Source organism: Podarcis liolepis, assembly GCF_965112155.1.
Source record: "Podarcis liolepis genome assembly, chromosome: 17".
Taxonomy (NCBI): Eukaryota; Metazoa; Chordata; class Lepidosauria; order Squamata; family Lacertidae; genus Podarcis; species Podarcis liolepis.
Window position 1 is genome coordinate 1,995,663 of NC_139571.1, and position 19,259 is coordinate 2,014,921.

Here is a 19,259-nt window from a genome sequence, read left to right on the forward strand (position 1 = left end):
GCCTAATGTTTTACAATTTTTTATGTGCTGTAAGCTGCCAAGAGTGGCTGGGGAAACCCAGCCAGATGGGCGAGATATAATTTATTTATTTTTAAAAAAATATTATTGAAGTGATTTTGCCCCCTCACAAATGGAACGAGCTTGGGAGAAAAGAGACTGTACAAATGGAAACACATGCTATGTCTCTGCACCACAGTTCCCTAAGTGCATAGCTGGATTCTATGAACTGGACCAATGTCTGTTGCTGAGAACAGAGTTAGCTAGGCAATACTGGATGGTTAAGCCCAGTCAAAGGCGACTCTGGGGTTGCGGCACTCATCTCGCTTTACTAGCCGAGGGAGCTGGCGTTTGTCCACAGACAGCTTTCTGGGTCATGTGGCCAGCAGGACTAAACCACCTCTGGCGTAACGTAAAATCAACCATAGTAACATTCATATTACACACAGAAAATTAAGATAACGAAGTGAAGGAATGGGTTTCTGTGTAGCAAGTTTAAAACTGACTCAAACCCCCCCCCCCTTTTGTTCTTTCAAAAAAGAGCATTTTAAATGCTCAAAACTTGAGCTGTTGAGCAAAAGCAAAATAAGGACACAATTGCATAAACAAGTTCTCTTCTTTATCAGTCACGGCAAGGGATGACCCTGACTCTTTAGGGGAACAAAGAAAACACGTCAATACTTTATCTTATGTGCTCACCACAAAATACGTGGGGACCAAAAGCGTGTTCCCGGAGATCACGACCTCTGCGTCCCAGATAAGAGTAGGAAGAGGAAGACCCTTTTATGGTCAGAAGTACAGGAAGGAAGATCCTTTTATGGTTGAGAGTACCGGAGCAGGAACATAGGTGATGTCAACCTGCGTACATAGGCTGACGTGGTTGGGCTCCGAGGGGAGGAGGGAGAGGGTGCCTGGAGGATATATATACTGCACGAAACTTCTCATTTCTTTGTACTACGCAAGTGCCTTCTGCTATCCGGAGAGCAGAATAAACTCTTTCTTTGAACCAACTCGGTGTCATTTGACTTCCTTCCTCCTATCCCAGAGCAACGCAGACCCAATCGTTGAACTCCAGTAAGGCTACAGAAGGATAACATTAAAATAAAAATTATGAATAACATTAAAAATAATCCTAATGAGAAGGCTGAACCTAGTGCACTGCTATCGATTTATTCAGGTTTGGCTCTATTTCTGTCAGCAGCATTCTTACATCACCACAATTAGCTATCCCTGAAGCCGGGGAACCCCTCCCTCCAGCATGACCTCCGGGTCCAGGGGAGGCACTGCTGCTCCCTGCACCCCACCTGCCAGCCAGCGCCATTGCACAACGCACAAAACAGCTCTGAATGGGTTTTTCAAAAATTTCTTCTCTTCCATTATGCTTCCACCACCCGCCCCCAGTTGCACCCCAGGCTACTCCCGCCCCCCTGGGAAACTCCTGGAAGCCAGTGCGAGGCCTCCCCCTGCTCCCCCCCTGGGAAGCTGATGGGACCCCCAGAATGGTGTGTAGCCCCAGCTGACGGGGGGGGGCTCCAGGGTCCCTCCAGAGAGCCCCCTCCCCTCCTTGAGGTCCCAAATCGCAGTCACAAGGTTTGTGCCTTTCAGGTGTGCAGTAAAATCCTTGTCTGCCCCCCAGTAGTGGTCATGGCCGCCCCATTTATCTCCCCACACTACTTTTTCTGCTCTTTCCCCTGCAAAGAATGTCACGATCTCGTTAAGAAGAGGCCGCATTCAGTCACAGCCAAGCACTTTGGAGGCCCAAACTTCAAGCAGGCACAGCTGGATCTCCTCTCCTTGGAAATAAGGGGCGTTTAGACACCGCCATCCTTCAGCCTGAGGGTCTGTGAATGGGCGCCACCTGCTGGCGAGTAGCAAGTGCATTCAGTGTCTTGTGCAGAGGCATTTTTAAGGCAATGCCATCTTCATACTGTTGGCACATCCATTCTTTGGGTCTGAGAGAGCGCCTTTCGGCAGAACTGTCACCCACTGCCTCCCATGTCGCAAGGCGTCCTGAAGGGCCCTTTGCCCTGTGTGGAAACTGGAGGCCTCTTCTGGGAATCTTCTCTGACAGCCTTAGGATGTTGGGGGGCTGCACTCAGGTAGCCACTGCCCCCCCAGTCCTGTGGGGATTCACCTGGAAGATACCCCAGCCATTTGGTGTTCTGGATAACCTCAGGAATAATAAAGTTGTTTAAAAAATACACAATTTCTCCCATGCATATCATGTATACAGATATTTCAATCTTTGGAGAGTTCCATACGTTTTACAAATGTTTTGCTCTTTAAAAGGTGGGGCAGAAACAGCCTTGGGGAAGACACCACCCACTCTTTCTCCTTTGTATTCAAACACAATTGGAAATAAGCTGGTTTCCACCAGACCATTATTATTATTATCAGGGCTTTTTTTCCAGCTGGAGCTCAGCTCTGGCCCCCCTCAGGCGGGCACCGTTGCCATTCTAAGAGAACAAGGGAGAGGTTCATGGTGAGCGCCAGCACGTCTTTTTCTTGGAAAAAAATGATATATTTTTTTACAGTATTCCCCCCATTTATTGAAATCTTGACGCTTTGATCTACCTAACGATGCAAACACTATTGTAGCAAAATATAAACTTTTTCCACTGCCATATTTCCGACTGTTTATGCTGGCAAATTGACAGATGTGAGGCATGTCCATTTTGTGCATTGCCTTTTTTTAAAAAGTAGGTGTATGTTGCTGTTTAAGAAACCACAATGACTCCAGTGGAATTAATTTGCATAATGGGAGCAGATGTATAGGAAGCCTGAAGTGCAAATGAGGCTGGTGGTTGAGAGCCCTCCCTTTGAGTTGCAGGCTCTTCTGACTGCTTGTCAGGTTTTAACGTGTGACATGAGTCTTCCTTGTGGTCCGCTCCCCCCCTTGCCACTTTTAACATCTTACTGAACCCGCAAGACAATGTGCCCTACATTATGGTTACCAGACGTCCCTGTTTCCTGGGGACAGTCCCCAGATTTATAAATCTGTCCCCAGATTTCATTTAATGTCCCCGGATTTATATATATATATATATATATATATATATATATATATATATATATATATAAAAATAAAAATTTTATTGAGTTTTCAAAGTTTACACACACACAAACAATACACAACACAAACATACAAACACAAATACAGACACATATAATTTCAAATCCCTAATTTCTTAACCACTTTCCTGGACTTCCCCACACCTCCCCCTCCTGCATTCCAACTTCAATAGTTTACTCAGCAAGTTCTTATCTCCCTCCTTTACCTTATTAATATTTTACTTGTTTCTTAGTTAACCAAATTTGACTTATAACCCTCAGTTTAAACCAAAATACCCATCCTTAACATACTTTTCTAAGGACGACCCCATTCCCCTTCCACAGATTTCCCAATTTTTATATTATTTACAAAACAAAGTAACAAAAAAACAGCATATATTTAAACACCCTTTGGATTCCTAAACTCTCGCCCCCCCCCTTTCCCGGTCTCGATCCTCAGCAAATGTCCATCAATCAGTCAACTCTCAGCCCGGATCTCTCACGTCCGAGGCCCTTAAGTCTCTCTCAGTCCCTCTCTGCCGGTTTTGTTGGTAGTCTTTTATAGTAGATATTGAATCTCGGAGAAGCTCTGACCCAATTAGGTCTATATTTCTTCCAACCAGACCTCCGTATTCAAAAGTGGAGCCCAAATCATGTTTCTTGTTCCTTTTAAATCCAAATGTCCCAAATGTCCCAAAAGCTCCAATTTTCGCCTTGATCAAATTTGTAATCCATAGGTCTTCCAATCTCCCCATGGGGAGATTCTTCCAATCTTCATTCTCAAGTTCAAACCAAATTTTCATCATCCAGGTCTTGTTTTCTTTGTAATCCATTCTTACAGGCCGCTGGTTGTCCTTTTTCACCTGTAACATTTCAACTCCTCCTTCCCACTCCTCTAAGTCTGGACATATCTCTTTTTGTTCGACTGCAGGGTTTTCTTGAGTCAAGTCCTTGTGACCATCAACAAAGTTATTTACTTTCAATTTCAAAGTCAAAACATCTGTAGCCATAGCTGCACTCTGGTCTTGTAATTTTCCCACGAGAAAGATCATCTTTTCCAGCTCAGCCTGTAATTTTCCATCTGCAGCCATTGTAATGTCTCAGAACCCCCTCTAGAGGGGTTCTGGTTACTTAATATTCTTCTCCAACAGTCTGATTACTTTGTTCTTATTTTTCCTTTATTTTCAACAGTTTCAAGTTAAAAGTATCAAAAATAACCAGCAGAAATAACAGAAAGCCAATTCTTGTAACTTTGACAGCTCGTTTGACAGCTGTCAAACTCTTTATACCTTCTCAGCAGGCTCTCTCGCGGATCACTCCCGGATCCCGGGGGGTTGCGTCTCAGCTCCTTAAAATCAGTTCTTATCCTCCAGCAAAATACTTATAGTGCCAAATCGTGGAATTAATAACTTTTATCTCACAAAGAGAGAAGTGGTCTCTCGACCTTAGTTATCCAATTCTTGCTTTAAATTGTCTGCAAAACGGGGGGCGGACTTCCTTTTAACGCATCCCCCGGTCGTACAGAATTTAAAATAGAAATTTTAAGTCCAATTTCCGTATTACTCACGGGTTGTTAGTTTTGCAGCCCAAATGTTCAAGGAAGAAGTCAGCGCTCTCCGGCCATGGCTCACGGCTTCACTCCGTAGAAGAGGCGATCCACTCACAGCACCACGCCACTCTCCGTCACCGGCTCTGAAGCCTTTAAAAAGGCTTCTTCTCTGGTCGGGGAGGGCGCAAATGGTGCCCGCCGAGTTACCAGGTCCACAGGCTTCCGCGCCTGTGGTTTCTGAGGGTCCCCGCGTCGCCGCCGCGGCAGGACCCATCTTCTACAAAGCCGATTCCCTCCGGAGCTCGGAGGGAATCCACCATTTGCCGATCGCGCTAACCCGGAAGTTCCCGGATTTATATTTTAAGTGTTGTAGATTTATTAGTAGGGAATGAATGTTGCGTGATTGGTTCAACGGCACAAGACACATCATATGGGGACTTCCTTTGAGGCAAAATGGCGGGCGCTACGGCAGTGAGCAGCTCCTGAGACCAGCCAGAGCCAACTGCGCTACCAGGCTGGCTCTGGGCTGCTGAGACTGCTGCTGCTGCCGCCACTGCTGGGAGGGAACTAGGGACGCCCAGTGCGTCAACTGGGGGAACCACTGACCCCCCTGCGACCCAAATCGAGCTGGGAGCAAGAGCACCAGCTGACTGCCCAGCGGCACTCTGGGGCCAAGAAAACCCTGGAGCTGACGCAGGGAGAAGGAGGAGGGGAGAAGGAGAAGGAAGAGAGAGAAAGAGGAAGGAGAAAAAAGAGGGGAGCCCCGACCTTGCCGCGCTGCTGCCGCCACTGAGGAGGAGAGGTAGTAGAGCACTGGGAGGGCAAGGACACGTGGCCAAGTCCTGGCCCGACCCGAGCCCACTCCAAGAGAGCAGGCTGGGGCCCAGAGGAAGGCCACGCGACAGAGGAGACCACAGAAGAGAAGATATTACTTCTTTTTAAAAAAATAATAACTTTTTTAAAAATATTTTTTTTCTCTTTTCCAAAAAAAAAAGTATCCCTGGATTCTTTGAAAAAAATCTGGTAACCTTACCCTACATTGCAGGGGGTTGGCCAGTGCGGCGGAGGGAGGGGTGGGAGTGTTGGCCTGGGCCTGGAAGGGACCAGGATTCCAGGATTCGAATCCCCATTCTCATGAAGCTCATTTGGTGTGACCTCAGCCCAGTCACTGCCTCTCAGCCTAACCTACCTCACAGGGTTATTGTGGGCATTCAGTGAGCAGTGTGAGAATCATGTACGCCACCTTGCGCTCATTGGAGGAAGAAAGGTGGGAAATAAATGCAATGAATGAATGAATGAATGAATGAATGAATGAATGAATGACTATTGGGGCCCCTTCCAGTTCTACAATTCAGTGATTCTATACAAGGGAAGAAGGGGCAAGACAATCCTATGCCTGTTTATTCAGAAGTAAATCCCACTGTGTTCAACCAGAACTTCAGCCTTCAGCACATGCTGAACTCTTGTTAGGGATGGGGAGAAAAGTGATTTGGTTTGGATTTTAATGCTAACCTAGCCAATTTACACTTTCTGGAAAAAGATGCAAACTGAAACATGGCTATCCTTAGAAAATTCACACTTCTCTGACTCTTGTGATGCAGTTCTAGCCAAATAATGTATGCAAATTGCATGTACTAGAGCAGAGGTTTTCAACTTTTATGAGTTAACAGTTCCCTTGACCAACTGCATTCTTCCTCCAGCTCCCCTGTAGGGAAACATGCTCCGAGTCTCAGGGGCTCAGTTATGTTGTTGTCCCTTGCCTGCTGAGCTGTCAGCCCCCAGCCCTCTTTTGGACCCCCTCCCTTGTGGAGGGTTCCCTCAGCCTCCTCTCCTCGGAAACGCTCACTCGCATGCTTACTTTCTCCAAGGCCAGGGCCGCTACAACAAACAGCTGCACAAATCTCTGGAGAGAGGTGAGAGGGCATCACAGGAGGGAGGGAAGGAGGGAGGGATGGAGGCCGGTGCTGCCCACTGCACCCCTGACCAACATTCAAGGTGCCCCTGGGTGCCACGGTGCACTGGTTGAAAAGCACTAGAGGAAAGTGAAAATATTAGTCAAATTTACATACAAAAATGTGTATATTACAAGAAATTTTCATTAAAATGCTCACAATTGTTAATAAGGAATCCTTTTTAAAAACATAATTACAAATGCAAAATATGGATAACTGAACAGAAGGCCGGGAAAATGAGAAACTGAGATAAAGCAAAATTGATAGATTCAGCTCCTCCCCCAACTCTTTCTCTTACTAAAAGCAGTTGCTTTGGCTAGGCTGTGCCTAGGCTGCTCCTCCAGAATGTTCTTTCTAGGCACTCTTGAGTTTTGCTGACTTATCTTCCTCTAGCAGAAAGGATACAGCGCCCTCAGCCCACCACCAGCAGAAGCCTTCTTATCTTCCCTGCATGTTGCTTGCTCTCCTTATATTCATATAGCTCATCCTGCAGTCTCACAGCAAGGGGAGAACACCAGCCTCACCGCCTGCCATTTCTCTTGCTTGGGTGCTCTTTACTCTTCCAGCCACTTTTGTCACTATCCCGGCAGGTAAGTGAGCCAGCCCCCTCTGTGTCACTTCTTGGGGACTGGGAAAAGTGCACAAACCCTGGGATTTCCTCTTCTAGCTAGCCAGAGGTGGGGGTGGATAATGGAAGCCAAACTGCTGCCTTTGACAGAAGCTGCTTGGGTGGTCTTGTTTGGCCCATCATTCTTTCAGCCTGGCCAACCTGACACGGCAGTTGTTGAGAATAAAATTGAATAACCTCATGTATATCTCTGAGTTTCATAGAGCAAGGGGAGGAGAGGACATGGTGAAGGAAAAGAAGTAAATCTATGGGATTTGTGTTGCTACTTAATAGAAAAGCAAAGTCAATTCAATTGTTTATCTGCTATGTATATATCCCTTACCTCATTGAAAAAGATTACAAAACTGATTAAAAATTAAAATCAATTAAAAAGACAGCAAGAAGTCAAAATGAAAGGAAAGAATTAAGTTAGAATAAGTATGGCTGCAATCACACAAAGGAGAAAGTCCCTTTGAACTTAGTGGGACTTACTTCTATGATTGAAGATGCCCACGCTTGCATTGCAAGCAAGTAAGTAATTAATGCCCTGCTCTGCTACTCAAAGGGTATTCGGGGTAGCTTCACACCATGAAAATGCAGAGGGAAAAATAGGTGTCAAAGAGGCAAAAGATCATATTTAAACTGCAGTAATCTAAAGGGAAACAGAAAGCAGCAGCAATAAAACTTTAAACATTACAAGACTGCTGCAAAAGAAAAAGAAATCAACTTGGAGTGTAAAAAAACCTAGATTGGGATCCTGACAGATCTCCACTGAGAGGATGTTTGAAAAGAGAATTGACAGTACTGGACACAATGGACCCAAAGCGGCTTCATATGTCCCTGATGAGAAAATTGCTGAGAATTGAAAATTGCAAGAAATATATTTATATTTCTTGACATTATCTCATGTACATTCCTAAGCATTTGGGTTGGTGTTGATGACAACTTTACAAACTCATCAATGGGTCATTGGGCAATGCTTCTAAACCAGAAGAAGTAAGCCAAGGGGAAAACCTTGGATTCCTTTTAAAGGTTGGTTGGAGAGAATTCTTTTGGAAGCTAAAACTCTGCTTTTCTCTCTTTCTTAACAGTAATGAGACCCTGGAAGCTCTGCATTGACTTTCTGTGGTGTGCTGTGACCCTCACGGCATTTCCAGGTCGGTGCTCCGGAACGGGGACTGTACACTCAGCTCAATCACATTTCAAAGGGCTCCTTCAGAGGAGCTATTTATTCAGCATTTGCAATGATTTGCTTGCACAAAGCTTATTTAGCAGTTATTGATATTCATTCTGATTCGCTGGGAAGTCAAGTTGTATTGCAATGAGCATTTATTCAGATATGCCTGTGGGTTGTTTATAGGGGCCTGTCCACTTTGGGGCATCGTTTAGAGGCTGCCCCCCCCAGTCCACAGCCACACATACAGCGTATGAGGAGCAGCTTAGGTCTTTCCCATCCATAGCAGTAGGCATTCCCTTTTGTGTTTGTCCCTGCCTTCTAATTTGTTGGTTCTGCTATACTATGAAATACAGATGGGGCAGGCACACAGATGGCTGCATGGGCACCATGGCGGGTTAAAAAAACACACAAAAAACTCCACACAGCAAATACACAAAAGTGTACAGTCAGGCCATTGCAGGCACACCATTTTTCATGTACTGTATTTTTCCATGTATAACACCCCCCCCCCCCGTGTATAACATGACCCCTATTTTGGGGGACTCTAGATAAAGAAATCCCCCATATGCACTATCCGTGTATAAACAACCCCCAATTTTAAACTTGAAAAAATATATACACGGAAAAATACAGTAATTTATGCAAATAGCTGGTTTTGTGCAAATCTGAGGCGTCAAAAGGGAGAAAACCTATAAGGCTATGCTCCATTCAGGAGCACACCAGAAATATTTATGAGCATAGCTGAAAATGAAAGCAATGTGAAAGCAGCGGGCACTGAAAGGGGAGTATCAGAAAGTGAAAATTGATTCACCCAAAACACCAAAACAAATCGTCTGTGACTCTCTTTAGTTTGGAGCCTCATTTCTGACGCGCAGCGTAAATTAACAATGCAGAGTTTTTAAGTGAAAGAATAAGAGCTTTATTGAATTAAACTTCTTCATAAACAACATGGTTCCAAACAGTTTGACTGAGCTTACATACTGACTCTGCTCACAACTGACTGACTGAAATCTTACTGAGAACACAGAGAGAAAATGGCTGCTACTTATAAGGAGAATGTCCCATGTCAGAGTGACTCCCCAGTTAGCAGGAGGCCCAAATGATTGTGCCGTCCCAGCCCTTCCCAGCCTGCTTGGCTGCTTCTGCTCTCAGGTGTCTTTGGCACGTGACAATTTCCTCTGATTTATAGGAAAGACCTGTATCTGGCAAGCATGCACTTACAAGGAAACGGCATCGAGATGGTGTTGTCTGAGGGGAACATCGTGTGAACTCTGAAGACTGTATAGGAACACAAACTGCTTATATGTGTCTGTGTGCGAAGAGACAGTAGATTTGTTGTGCTAGAGCCGCAGAGTGTTTTAATCCATATTAATTGCACAAACCTAATTTCCAGTACAGTGGTACCTCAGCCTACGAACAGTCCTGTTAATGAACTATTCGGGCAATGAACTCCACAAAACCGGAGGTAGGTGTTCTGGCTAGCAAACTTTGCCTCGGAAGCCGAACAGAAGCCGAGCAGTGGAAGGGCACCAGCGGCGGGAGGCCTCAGTAGGAAAAGTGCGCCTTGGTTTAAGAACAATTCGGTTTAAGAATGGACTTCCGGAACAAATTAAGTTTGTAAACTGAGGTACCTCTGTATTCACTTGATTTAGTGACCATCTGGAAGTATTTAAAGTGCTGCTGTTAATTTTTCTATATGGTTTGGGACCTTGATACTTATTGTAATTTATTTATAAATATATTTATATAGCAGTACATCATAAAAATATATCACAGTGGTTTACATATCAGGGGGCTGGACCTTGTCCCTTCCAACTATACAATTCAATTAATCTATGAACAATATAAAAGCATAAAACCAAGCAATAAAATCACAAAAAGTTAAAAACAAATTGAACGTGAAAAGCAGTTAACAATAAGTTGGAAGCAAAAAGCAAATAAAAAGAAACATTAATAGACTATAGTGGGAGATGTACTCTTAATTGCCTGGTGGAACAGAAAGGTTTTCAACAGCTGCTTAAAAGTTGGCACAGAAGGCACCCACTGAATCTCTATTGGCAGCAAGGATGCCACCTTGCCACCACAATTTAAGGGGCTGGTGCCACATGCCATGCACGAGTGATGTCAGCACATCATGCGCATGCCACAGGGTGTGTGAGAGTGGCGTGAGCGCGCTAGCAGGCTGCACAATTAAAATCAGCGTGTGCACACAGCTGCTGAGGATCCCCCCATGTCTGGTACAGAGTTCCACAGGAGTGGGTGGATACGATTAAAGGCTTGGTTTCTCATTGTTGTCATATGAGCCTCACCAGCGCAGGGAATGACTAGAGACACTCCTGCAGATGGTCCTGAGGTATCCTGAGCCCAAGTCGTTCAGGGCTTTGTAATCAATACAAGAACCTTGAACATGGCTTGGTATCAGATAGGCAGCCAGTGGCAGCAGTTTCAACAATGGTGTCACATGTTCTCAACCAGAAGCTCCCAACAGCCTTCTGGCCTGAACAATGTTCAGCACCAGCTGGAGCTTCTGAACTAGATCCAGGGCAACCCCACACAGAGTGCATGTCAGCAATCTAGCCTCAAGGTTACAAACATGCACTATAGTGAACAGACTTTCCCTGCCTAGGAATGGCTGTCCTTGGCGAACCAGGCAGCTGGTAAAAGGCACTCCTAGCCACAAAGGACTGTTGGGCCTCTAGTGATATCCTGGCCTGCTACACTCTCCCCAAGTTCGCCCATCCCTGGCATACCTTTTTCTGTCTTTTGTCTGTTCCTCTCTTATGGGTTACAGTTTTCTGCTTGACCCGTGCTTTCCAGGCAGGGGTTGGAGCAGTTTTCCCTTTGCCCTGCTCCTTTCCCAGGGAAAACCTGTCCTTTCGTACTAAATTGGAACAAACGCCCATCTGGAGAAAACTTGAGTTGCCATTTGCTCTGGCTGAGTGCTAAAGAGTGGTTTTCCCCAGGGGAAAGCAGTGGAGCAAGAGGAACTGTGGTCAAGCCCTTACTACCTCCCATGTGCACTGCCTTGCCCCCGCAATTAAGGAGGCCCAGGGCCACACAATGTCAGCACACCGTACGCACATTCCCTGTGGCAGGTATTCATGATGTCAGCACCCGCCGCAGCATGCTTGCAGCATGCTGACATCATTCACGCACGCTATGGGGCGTGCTGATGTCCTGCGGTTTGCGCACGTGATGCAAGGATGCCCTGTGGCATGCATGCACGGCTGCAAAGAACTTTGGGGTGTCCTGGCCCCCCCACTCCCCCCCTACTCAGTGCCCCTGCATCCCCCAAACATTTCCTCAACATTTATATACCCTCCCGCTATATTATTGCATTTTCATACAAGTTGTATCTGTTGTGTTTTCAGGGGCTCAGCAGGAGCAGGAGTTTCTGAGGATTTGGCCCATAAAGCCTGTGGTGGAATTTGGAGGCTCCATTGTATTAAACTGCAGTGCCAGTTGCAAGAACATTGTCCTGGAGACCAGCTTAAACAATGTTCCAGCAGGGGAGGGTCCTACTTGGAGAGCCTTCAGCCTCACCAACATCAGCAGCTGGGAACCAAAACCACAGTGTTATGCTACATGTCAAAGTAATACATTTCAGGAAGCAGCCATCACCGTTTACCGTAAGTCATATTTTAGACTGCCTTGGAATAATCATTCAGCTCACCTTGAAGGAAAGTGGAGCTTACTCAGTGGAACACAGGGAGGGTTTCCTCTGCTTAGAGCCACAGATTCAAATTCAGCAGGAGTCCAGACAAGAAAGTGGTTGAATGTGCACCCCACTGGCAAGGAAGTCTTTCTTTTTCCAACAGCCCTTGGAGAACTGACTGCTTTTATTGAAAGGGCTGGTGCTGGGCTGCTTTTATGGTAACTATTGGTATGTTTTAAACAGATTTCATATAGTTATATCGTTTTAATTCTACCAATATTCAGTTGTATTTTAATAATGGACTTTTTAATGGTTCTTGTTCTTATCTGTAAGCTGTCATGAGTCCTGTCAAGGAAAATAAGAAATACAGAGTCAGACCTTGGGCCCATCCAGCCCAGCACTGTAACTGAGAGCAGATTCCCCAAGATGCCTGGCAGATATATTAACTGTGCACAAAAGCGTTTGGTTAAAATGAAATGAACACAGGACACAGGAAACTGCCTCCTGCCAAGTCAGACCATTGGCCCACCTGGCTCCTAGAGTGTATTGTCTGCACTCTCCAGAGTTTCAGGCAGGGGACATTCCCAGCTCCACCTCCGCCAGCCCAGTTTAGCCCTAAAACAACGTTGTGAACTCCCCTGAGATCGTCAGATGAAGGGCGGTATACCAAACAAAGATAGATGATGATGATAATCCTAAAACAGAAATAGCTTTTAGGAGATGCACGGATTCTGACTTTGTTGAAGGAAAGAATTCCACATTGAAAGACAACCAGTAGGAAAACCTTCCCCTGCAAAGCCCATCCAGTCTGGTTTTGGCACCCATCAAGGAAGTCTGGCTTCAGGGACTTGAAGTGATAACATTTGTGATGGAAGCAAACAAAGCAAATTTCCATTTCCCCGTTATTTGTGCATGCCAGGCTGCTGTTTTGCATAATTCAGCTGATTATTTTGCAGAATGTACATACAGGAGCTCTGTCTCTTGTGTGCATCCTGAAGGAGTTGGACACTAAATGCCCCACGATCCCTGGATGGAGGGGTGGTGGTGAAGTATGCCTAAACATGACAAGACCAGGAGGCCCTTGATCCATCTTTGCGCTCCTTTCCTCAGGTAGCACAGGTCCAAAAGCCCACAAAAGATCAAAACAAGAGCAAGTCCTCTTCAGTGACTTCTTGCTCGTCTTGCGTTCTGCTGAGGTTCTCTCACGACAGCAAGCACAGGGCCCCAGAGTTCGCTCTGGTCCCAGCAGACTTAGTGGATTGGTGACAGCCTCTTTCCAGTTCCTGAGCCCCTTGGTGCCAGAGCAGCCTTACTCCAGGCTTTGGGACTCCAGGAGGGACAGGTCCAGTGGACCCGCCTGAGTGGCGCTTCTTGTGCCGGGGCCACAGTAGCCTCTCCGCTGGTGGTGGGGGCAGGAGACACCTCTTGGCAGAGCCCCCTGTCCCTTGCTGCTGGCCGGGGAAGGGACTTCCCTCAGCCAGCCAGCCTCTGTCTCTCTCAACCTCTCCATTTGTCCGGACGGAAGCAGCTCTTCCCGCCTTGCCCGTCTTTGGCCAGGCTGCTGCGCTGGGAGTCTCCCCTTCTTGCTGGAAGGAGACCCAAGGAGACGGTGTCCTCACGGCTTCTACTTCTCCTGGCTCAGCCTTAGCCCTCCGGTTAGCTCCTGTCTGAATGCTCTCCCAGACACTCCACACTGTCTTCAAGGCTAAGCCAAAAGAAGAAGAAGAAGAGTTTGGATTTGATATCCCGCTTTTCACTCCCTTTAAGGAGTCTCAAAGCGGCTCACAATCTCCTTTCCCTTCCTCCCCCACAACAAACACTCTGTGAGGTGAGTGGGGCTGAGAGACTTCAGAGCAGTGTGACTGGCCCAAGGTCACCCAGCAGCTGCATGTGGAGGAGCGGAGACGCGAAACCGGTTCCCCAGATTACGAGACTACCACTCTTAACCACTACACCACACTGGCTCTCTCCTTTCTCTCGCTGTAGACAATTTCCACAGAGTGGATGTTACACACATTGGGCAGAATCAACTCAACAACTCTCCCTCCCAAAACTGTCCCTGAAAATTCTATCTCTAGTTTTATCTCTATGCATGGGCCTAGCCAAGGGAGAGCAATGGGAAATCAAGGAAAACAAGAGAAATGCTTAACTAACTGACCAAAACCCCAGCTATGCCCAGGTCTCTATCTCTAGCTCAACACTCCCTCAGAAAATGCTCTTTTTATTCTCCCTCCCTCCCCTCTGGCTGGCTATCTTGGTAGCCAATCAGAGAGAGGCTTTCACCCTCTGGTGGAATTCTGAGGGACTGCATGCCCAGACTGCTCTGGCTCTGCTGTCCGTCCCAAGAGGCGAGAGAGGTTGGGATTGGCCTAGGGAGGGGTGGGGTGCAGGTATACTGGAGAAGGATGTCAAAGTCGCCAGAGCTTTGTAAAGAAAGGTATAGACTTACTGCGAATCAGCCTGCCAGCTTCCCAAGCCTTTGCAGAAGTGGGGCAGACGCCACAGCAGAGAGATGGCTTGTCTGTGCCCAAGCAAAGGTGCATAACGTTCTTCATACACAAAGCAGCATTTGTCACTTTGCCTAAGGCTTCCCGTTGCTTCACCTGCCCAGATGAGGGCATTGGTGGCAAATACCCAAGTCTGACAGGTAGTTCCCCTTCCTGGGCTCAGAGCCCAGTATCCCAAGCCCACAGGTAAGGACAGCATCACAGCAAAGCCATTTAGCCTATATCAAAGCAAGTGAATATAAGCATAAATCAGCTCACTGCTACAACCACCGCCAGTTAATAGTGAGGTTATCTTGACTACCAAGTTGGTGTTAGCAAAGCTTCTGGAACAGTTCACCTTTGGTTCAACACACTTTGCAAAGGAGGAAGCTGGAAGTGGGCTGAGAGGGGCTGCCTCATGACCTCATGGGCCTCATCCTTAAGGCCTGGGCACACCACCCTCTCTGTCCTGGGAGCACGCAGGAAGAATTATTTCCAGAGGAGACACAGAGAGGCAGAACCTTCGCCCTCATGTTCTTCTGCCCCTCTAAAATAGATAAACAAATGAAGAGTTGTCACTTTTTATTCCGTTCCAGGAGCTCCAGAGCGCGTAGTGTTGGATCCGCTGCCAGAGGTGGAGGTGGGTAAGGAGTATAATGTGACTTGTCGAGTTTTCGATGTTGCCCCCATCTGGAACCTCACCGTGACCTTGTATCAAGGGGAGAAGAGGCTGTATGTGGAGACCTTTGAGGACCACAGGAATCCTGAAGCCGGCAATGTTGTGGTGACAAGCAACAGCATCACTGCTCAGCAGAATAGCCACGGAGAGGAAGTCACCTGCCGTGCAGTTCTGGACCTGAGGCCGGAAGGGCCCTTCTTGGAAAAGGCATCAAATAATCAAAGTAGAGTGGCATGTAAGTGGCTGTACCAGGGAAAGTTTGGGGCATGGTGGCTATGGCAGCACAAGTGTCTGGTTTTGAGGAGTTAAGGGCTTATCCACACTTTCCTCTTGTCCTGCTGCTTTTCCCCAGGGAAACCACTCTTTAGTGCTCAATTGGAGCAAACAGCGATTCAGGTTTTTCCCAGATTTCCATTTGTTCCAATTTATCGCTAAAGAGTGGGCTATCCCTGGGAATGGAACGGGGCAAGAGGAAAACCTTTTGGGCCCGTACTTTATAGATGTGGGACAAGCAGAAGTCTGTACAAGCACAGGTTTTTGTGAAGCTTACTGGGCCTCTACAACCAACTAGCCTCGTCTCAATGTTGTATCTGAGGACTAATCCACACTTCCGCTTGTCCTGCTGCTTTTCCCTGGAGAAAACTGTTCTTTCACATTCAGTTGGAGCAAATGGCAATTTGGGATTTCTCTGGATTGATGTTTGCTCTGATTTAGAGCTGAAGAGCAAATTTTCCTTAGGAAGGGTGTGGAGAAAGTGACAAGTCACCTAGAGATCCATGCTCTCTAGGAACAGAACAAGCAGAAGTGTGGGTGAGCCTGAGAGTACCTTTTCTCCCCCTCTGGGAGAGAGCCAGTGTGGTGTAGTGGTTAAGAGCGATAGACTCACAATCTGGGGAACCGGGTTTGAGTCTCCACTCCTCCACCTGCAGCTGCTGGGTGACCTTGGGCCAGTCACACTTCTTTGAAGTCTCTCAGCCCCACTCACCTCACAGAGTGTTTGTTGTGGGGAGGAAGGGAAAGGAGAATGTCAGCCGCTTTGAGACTCCTTAAAGGGAGTGAAAGGCGGGATATCAAATCCAAACTCCTCCTCCTCCTCTTCTTCTTCTTCTTCTTCTTCTTCTTCTTCTTCTTCTTCTTCTCTCACCACCCAGTCAGGAGCTGCACCGGGGGGGGGGGGAGGGATGAGAGCCACCCATTATTATTATTTTTAAAAGTGTCCCTCTGCACTCTCATACATGGGACTTGATATAGATATTGTTACAGAGGCAATCACAATCCCTTCCGAGCGGTAACAAGATCCCAGAGGCCCTGGCACTTAACCAGGGTTGCATTTCTGTTGAGAAATTAAGGCACAGCGGAGATAAATGTCTTTACGATATATGGTTCATTGTACACATATTCGCAACCTGAGTCTTGATGGAGGGAGAGTTCACAGCATTCTCCTTCCCAGCAGCACAGCAGCAGTGGATTCAGAGGAATCCTAAGCACCATCCCCTCATCCCTCTGCCACAGCCTGCTTCTGCCAGCCAGCCAGCCAGGCTGGCTGCTGCCCTTCCGTCCCTGCATGGAGCTCTGCCCATTCCCTCCCCTTCTTCCCAGAAACCCTTCCTCCCAAAATCTCTGTGGGAAAAGGACACCCTCTGCCCCCCTTTACCCTGGCAACCTTCACCTCTCAATTCTTCTGCTTCTGCCCACTTCTCATCTGCATGGTCCGTTGATCTTCATGGCCTGCCACTTCGTTCTCCTTGTGCTTATTTTAATGGCATCTCTTTTTGCAATCTCCTGAACAGGGGGACTGATCTAGCCTTTATTTCCACTGGCCTGGCATCTTCCCTTCATACTCCAAAAATCAGCTAAATTTACTACATTTAGGATTATGAGGAATCTGCCCCCTGCCACAAAATCATAACATTTTAAAGCTATAGGCAGGGGTGGGGGTACCTCAGGTCTGGAGACTAATGCCCCCCCACCCCAGCCTCACTTTTCTGACCCTCAGGGTGACCCCGCCCATGCCATGTCCCTCTCAGACTCCTCCCTGCATCCTCCTGGAGGAATCTGTCCTTGAACTATGACAATGTCTGTCGCTTGCCTGGAGGGTGGATGAAGAGGTGTGCTTGCGGTTTGTATGTGTGTGGAAACCTCTGGCGTTTGCAGGCTTCAGATGTAGCCACCTCTGCAAGGGTAAGAGTCACAGTCGTTGCTCAGCTCACTCTTGCCTCTGGCTCACCACCGCCATGTGGCCCTTGGAAGATTAGGCAGTGCTCTCCTTGGGCCACACGCCTGCTGTTGGTAAATATTTATAATAAAATGGACAAATCAGTCTATTTCTGCCCCATGTCAGTTTTGTACACGCCTACTCACAAACCTGTTCTGTCCCATTTTCATATTAATCTATAATTTTAAACAAAACAATCAGTATGAAAATTAGCATTTAAATACAGGTTTTTTCTCCCCCAAAATGGCAATTCTAAATGTATTTTCTGCCCTACAAAACTAGTTTTAACATTTATTTTCGTAATGTTTTTGAACTAAGAATTGCACCAGCACATTTGGAAGGTGGCAATTTGCACAAAGCATATTCTGGGAGGTGCAGGTTAGGTCAATTTGTACAGTGATTCAAATTTGTTTGCTAAAAACCATTGGCCATCACAAACCTGCAAACCATCAGGCAAGAGATCCTTTAAAAAATAAAAAGCATAGATGATCTTCAGCACATGCACATTGCCCCCCATGGGTCTGATGAGGATGGTGTAGTCAACACTAACAAGTTCAGTGTGAATCAAGGATGGCACTGCCAAGAGGCATTTGACGCATTCAGATCTTGGCAGCGCAGTGGACAGAGAAGAGGAACATGGAAGCCCAATGGGCTGCCTGGCAATCTTAATGTTTCCCTTGCTTTATGTGTTATTTCAGACCCTCCAGAGCAGGTGATCATGGAGCTCCAGAAGTCTTCCACAGGCCAAAGCTGGCACTATAACCTGAAATGCCACATTGTAAGAGTGGCCCCCCTCAGCAAGCTCACAGTGACCTTCTTCAAAGGGGCAGAGAGGCTACATTCACAGAAACTCTGGAACTATACCAGGCCTGAGCGTGCCAACGTTACAGTCACCCACCCCATCACCCTGGGACCGTGGGACCATGGGAAGGCGGCTACCTGTCACGTGATGCTGGATTTCAGCCCCCACAAAAAGCCCTTCACTGCTGCATCCCGCAAGGTGGCACTCAGGACAGCTGGTGAGTTTGTAGGCATAACGTGCTCAGAGTCACCTTTTTAGCAAACCAACCAGCCACTGTTTTATATGAATCAATGCTTCAGCTTAGGGCTTGCAACATTTAAGTGAGTTTCTCCACTTTGGGATTGTGCAGCTTCAGTCTCACCATAATGTATAAGAAGCACTGTCCTCAAGTAGCATAAGTTCATAGCTACCACAGATAATTTAAATGCACAAACAAATACAAATACATTGATGAGAGAACAGATTCCTTCCTAACCAACCAGCCTTCTCCAGCTTTGCAAGTGTTTTGGACTACATCAGCCCCCACCCAGGCCCTCATGGCCATGCTAGTTGTACTGGAGAGTGCCAGGTTGAGGGAGGCTGCTCATCTACTGTCTTCTCCCTTCTCTGAGTGACAAGGGCAAGTGAGTGGGCACAGTTCAGGTAAAGAGTTGCAGCGTAAGGTTTCACTCATGTGTCTAAAGTGCCTTATATGTCCAGCATGCTCTGTAATTACTATTCAGACTGGCAGCCACGCTCCAGCATCTTACCCACCCTTACCTGCCCTCCACACTTTCCAAGGCACAGCTCCATGTCCAAGCACTCTTTGTGTGTGTGTGTTTTGCTCCAGAGCTTTCCTCTCCTCCGAGGGCCTTCTGGCAGTTCCCTCACTGTGAGAAGCGAAGTTACAGGGAACCAGGCAAAGGGGCTTCTCGGTGGTGGCACCTGCCCTGTGGAATGCCCTCCCTTCAGATGCCTAGGAAATTAAGAACTACATAATTTTTAGAAGACATCTGAAGGCAGCCCTGTATCGGGAAGTTTTTAATGATTGATGCTTTATTATGTTTTATATATTCTGTAAGCCGCCCAGATGGATGGGGTATAAATAAT

The 19,259-nt window shown here is 46.9% G+C and overlaps 2 protein-coding genes across 4 annotated transcripts in view; one reads left to right on the plus strand and one right to left on the minus strand.

The window, feature by feature from the left end:
• The first annotated feature begins 6,817 nt into the window (after positions 1-6,817).
• LOC310696722 (intercellular adhesion molecule 2-like) overlaps positions 6,818-19,259 on the plus strand; it is a 167,864-nt gene continuing 155,422 nt past the window's right edge. For 2 of the 3 annotated variants that reach the window (XM_083482616.1, XM_083482615.1), the window contains exons 1-5: positions 6,818-7,139; positions 8,248-8,313; positions 11,705-11,962; positions 15,071-15,388; positions 18,067-18,387. In XM_083482616.1, the coding sequence (XP_083338742.1) occupies positions 8,250-8,313; positions 11,705-11,962; positions 15,071-15,388; positions 18,067-18,387 (961 nt within the window). In that variant the 5' untranslated portion in view covers positions 6,818-7,139; positions 8,248-8,249. The remainder of the gene's footprint in view (positions 7,140-8,247; positions 8,314-11,704; positions 11,963-15,070; positions 15,389-18,066; positions 18,388-19,259) is intronic. The other variant, XR_014520694.1, reaches the window with a different exon arrangement.
• The window catches only part of SHFL (shiftless antiviral inhibitor of ribosomal frameshifting), a 216,422-nt gene continuing 210,995 nt past the window's right edge, over positions 13,833-19,259 (minus strand). Inside the window, exon 10 of the transcript XR_014520700.1 lies at positions 13,833-13,937. The gene's annotated coding sequence lies outside the window, so the exon portion shown is untranslated. The remainder of the gene's footprint in view (positions 13,938-19,259) is intronic.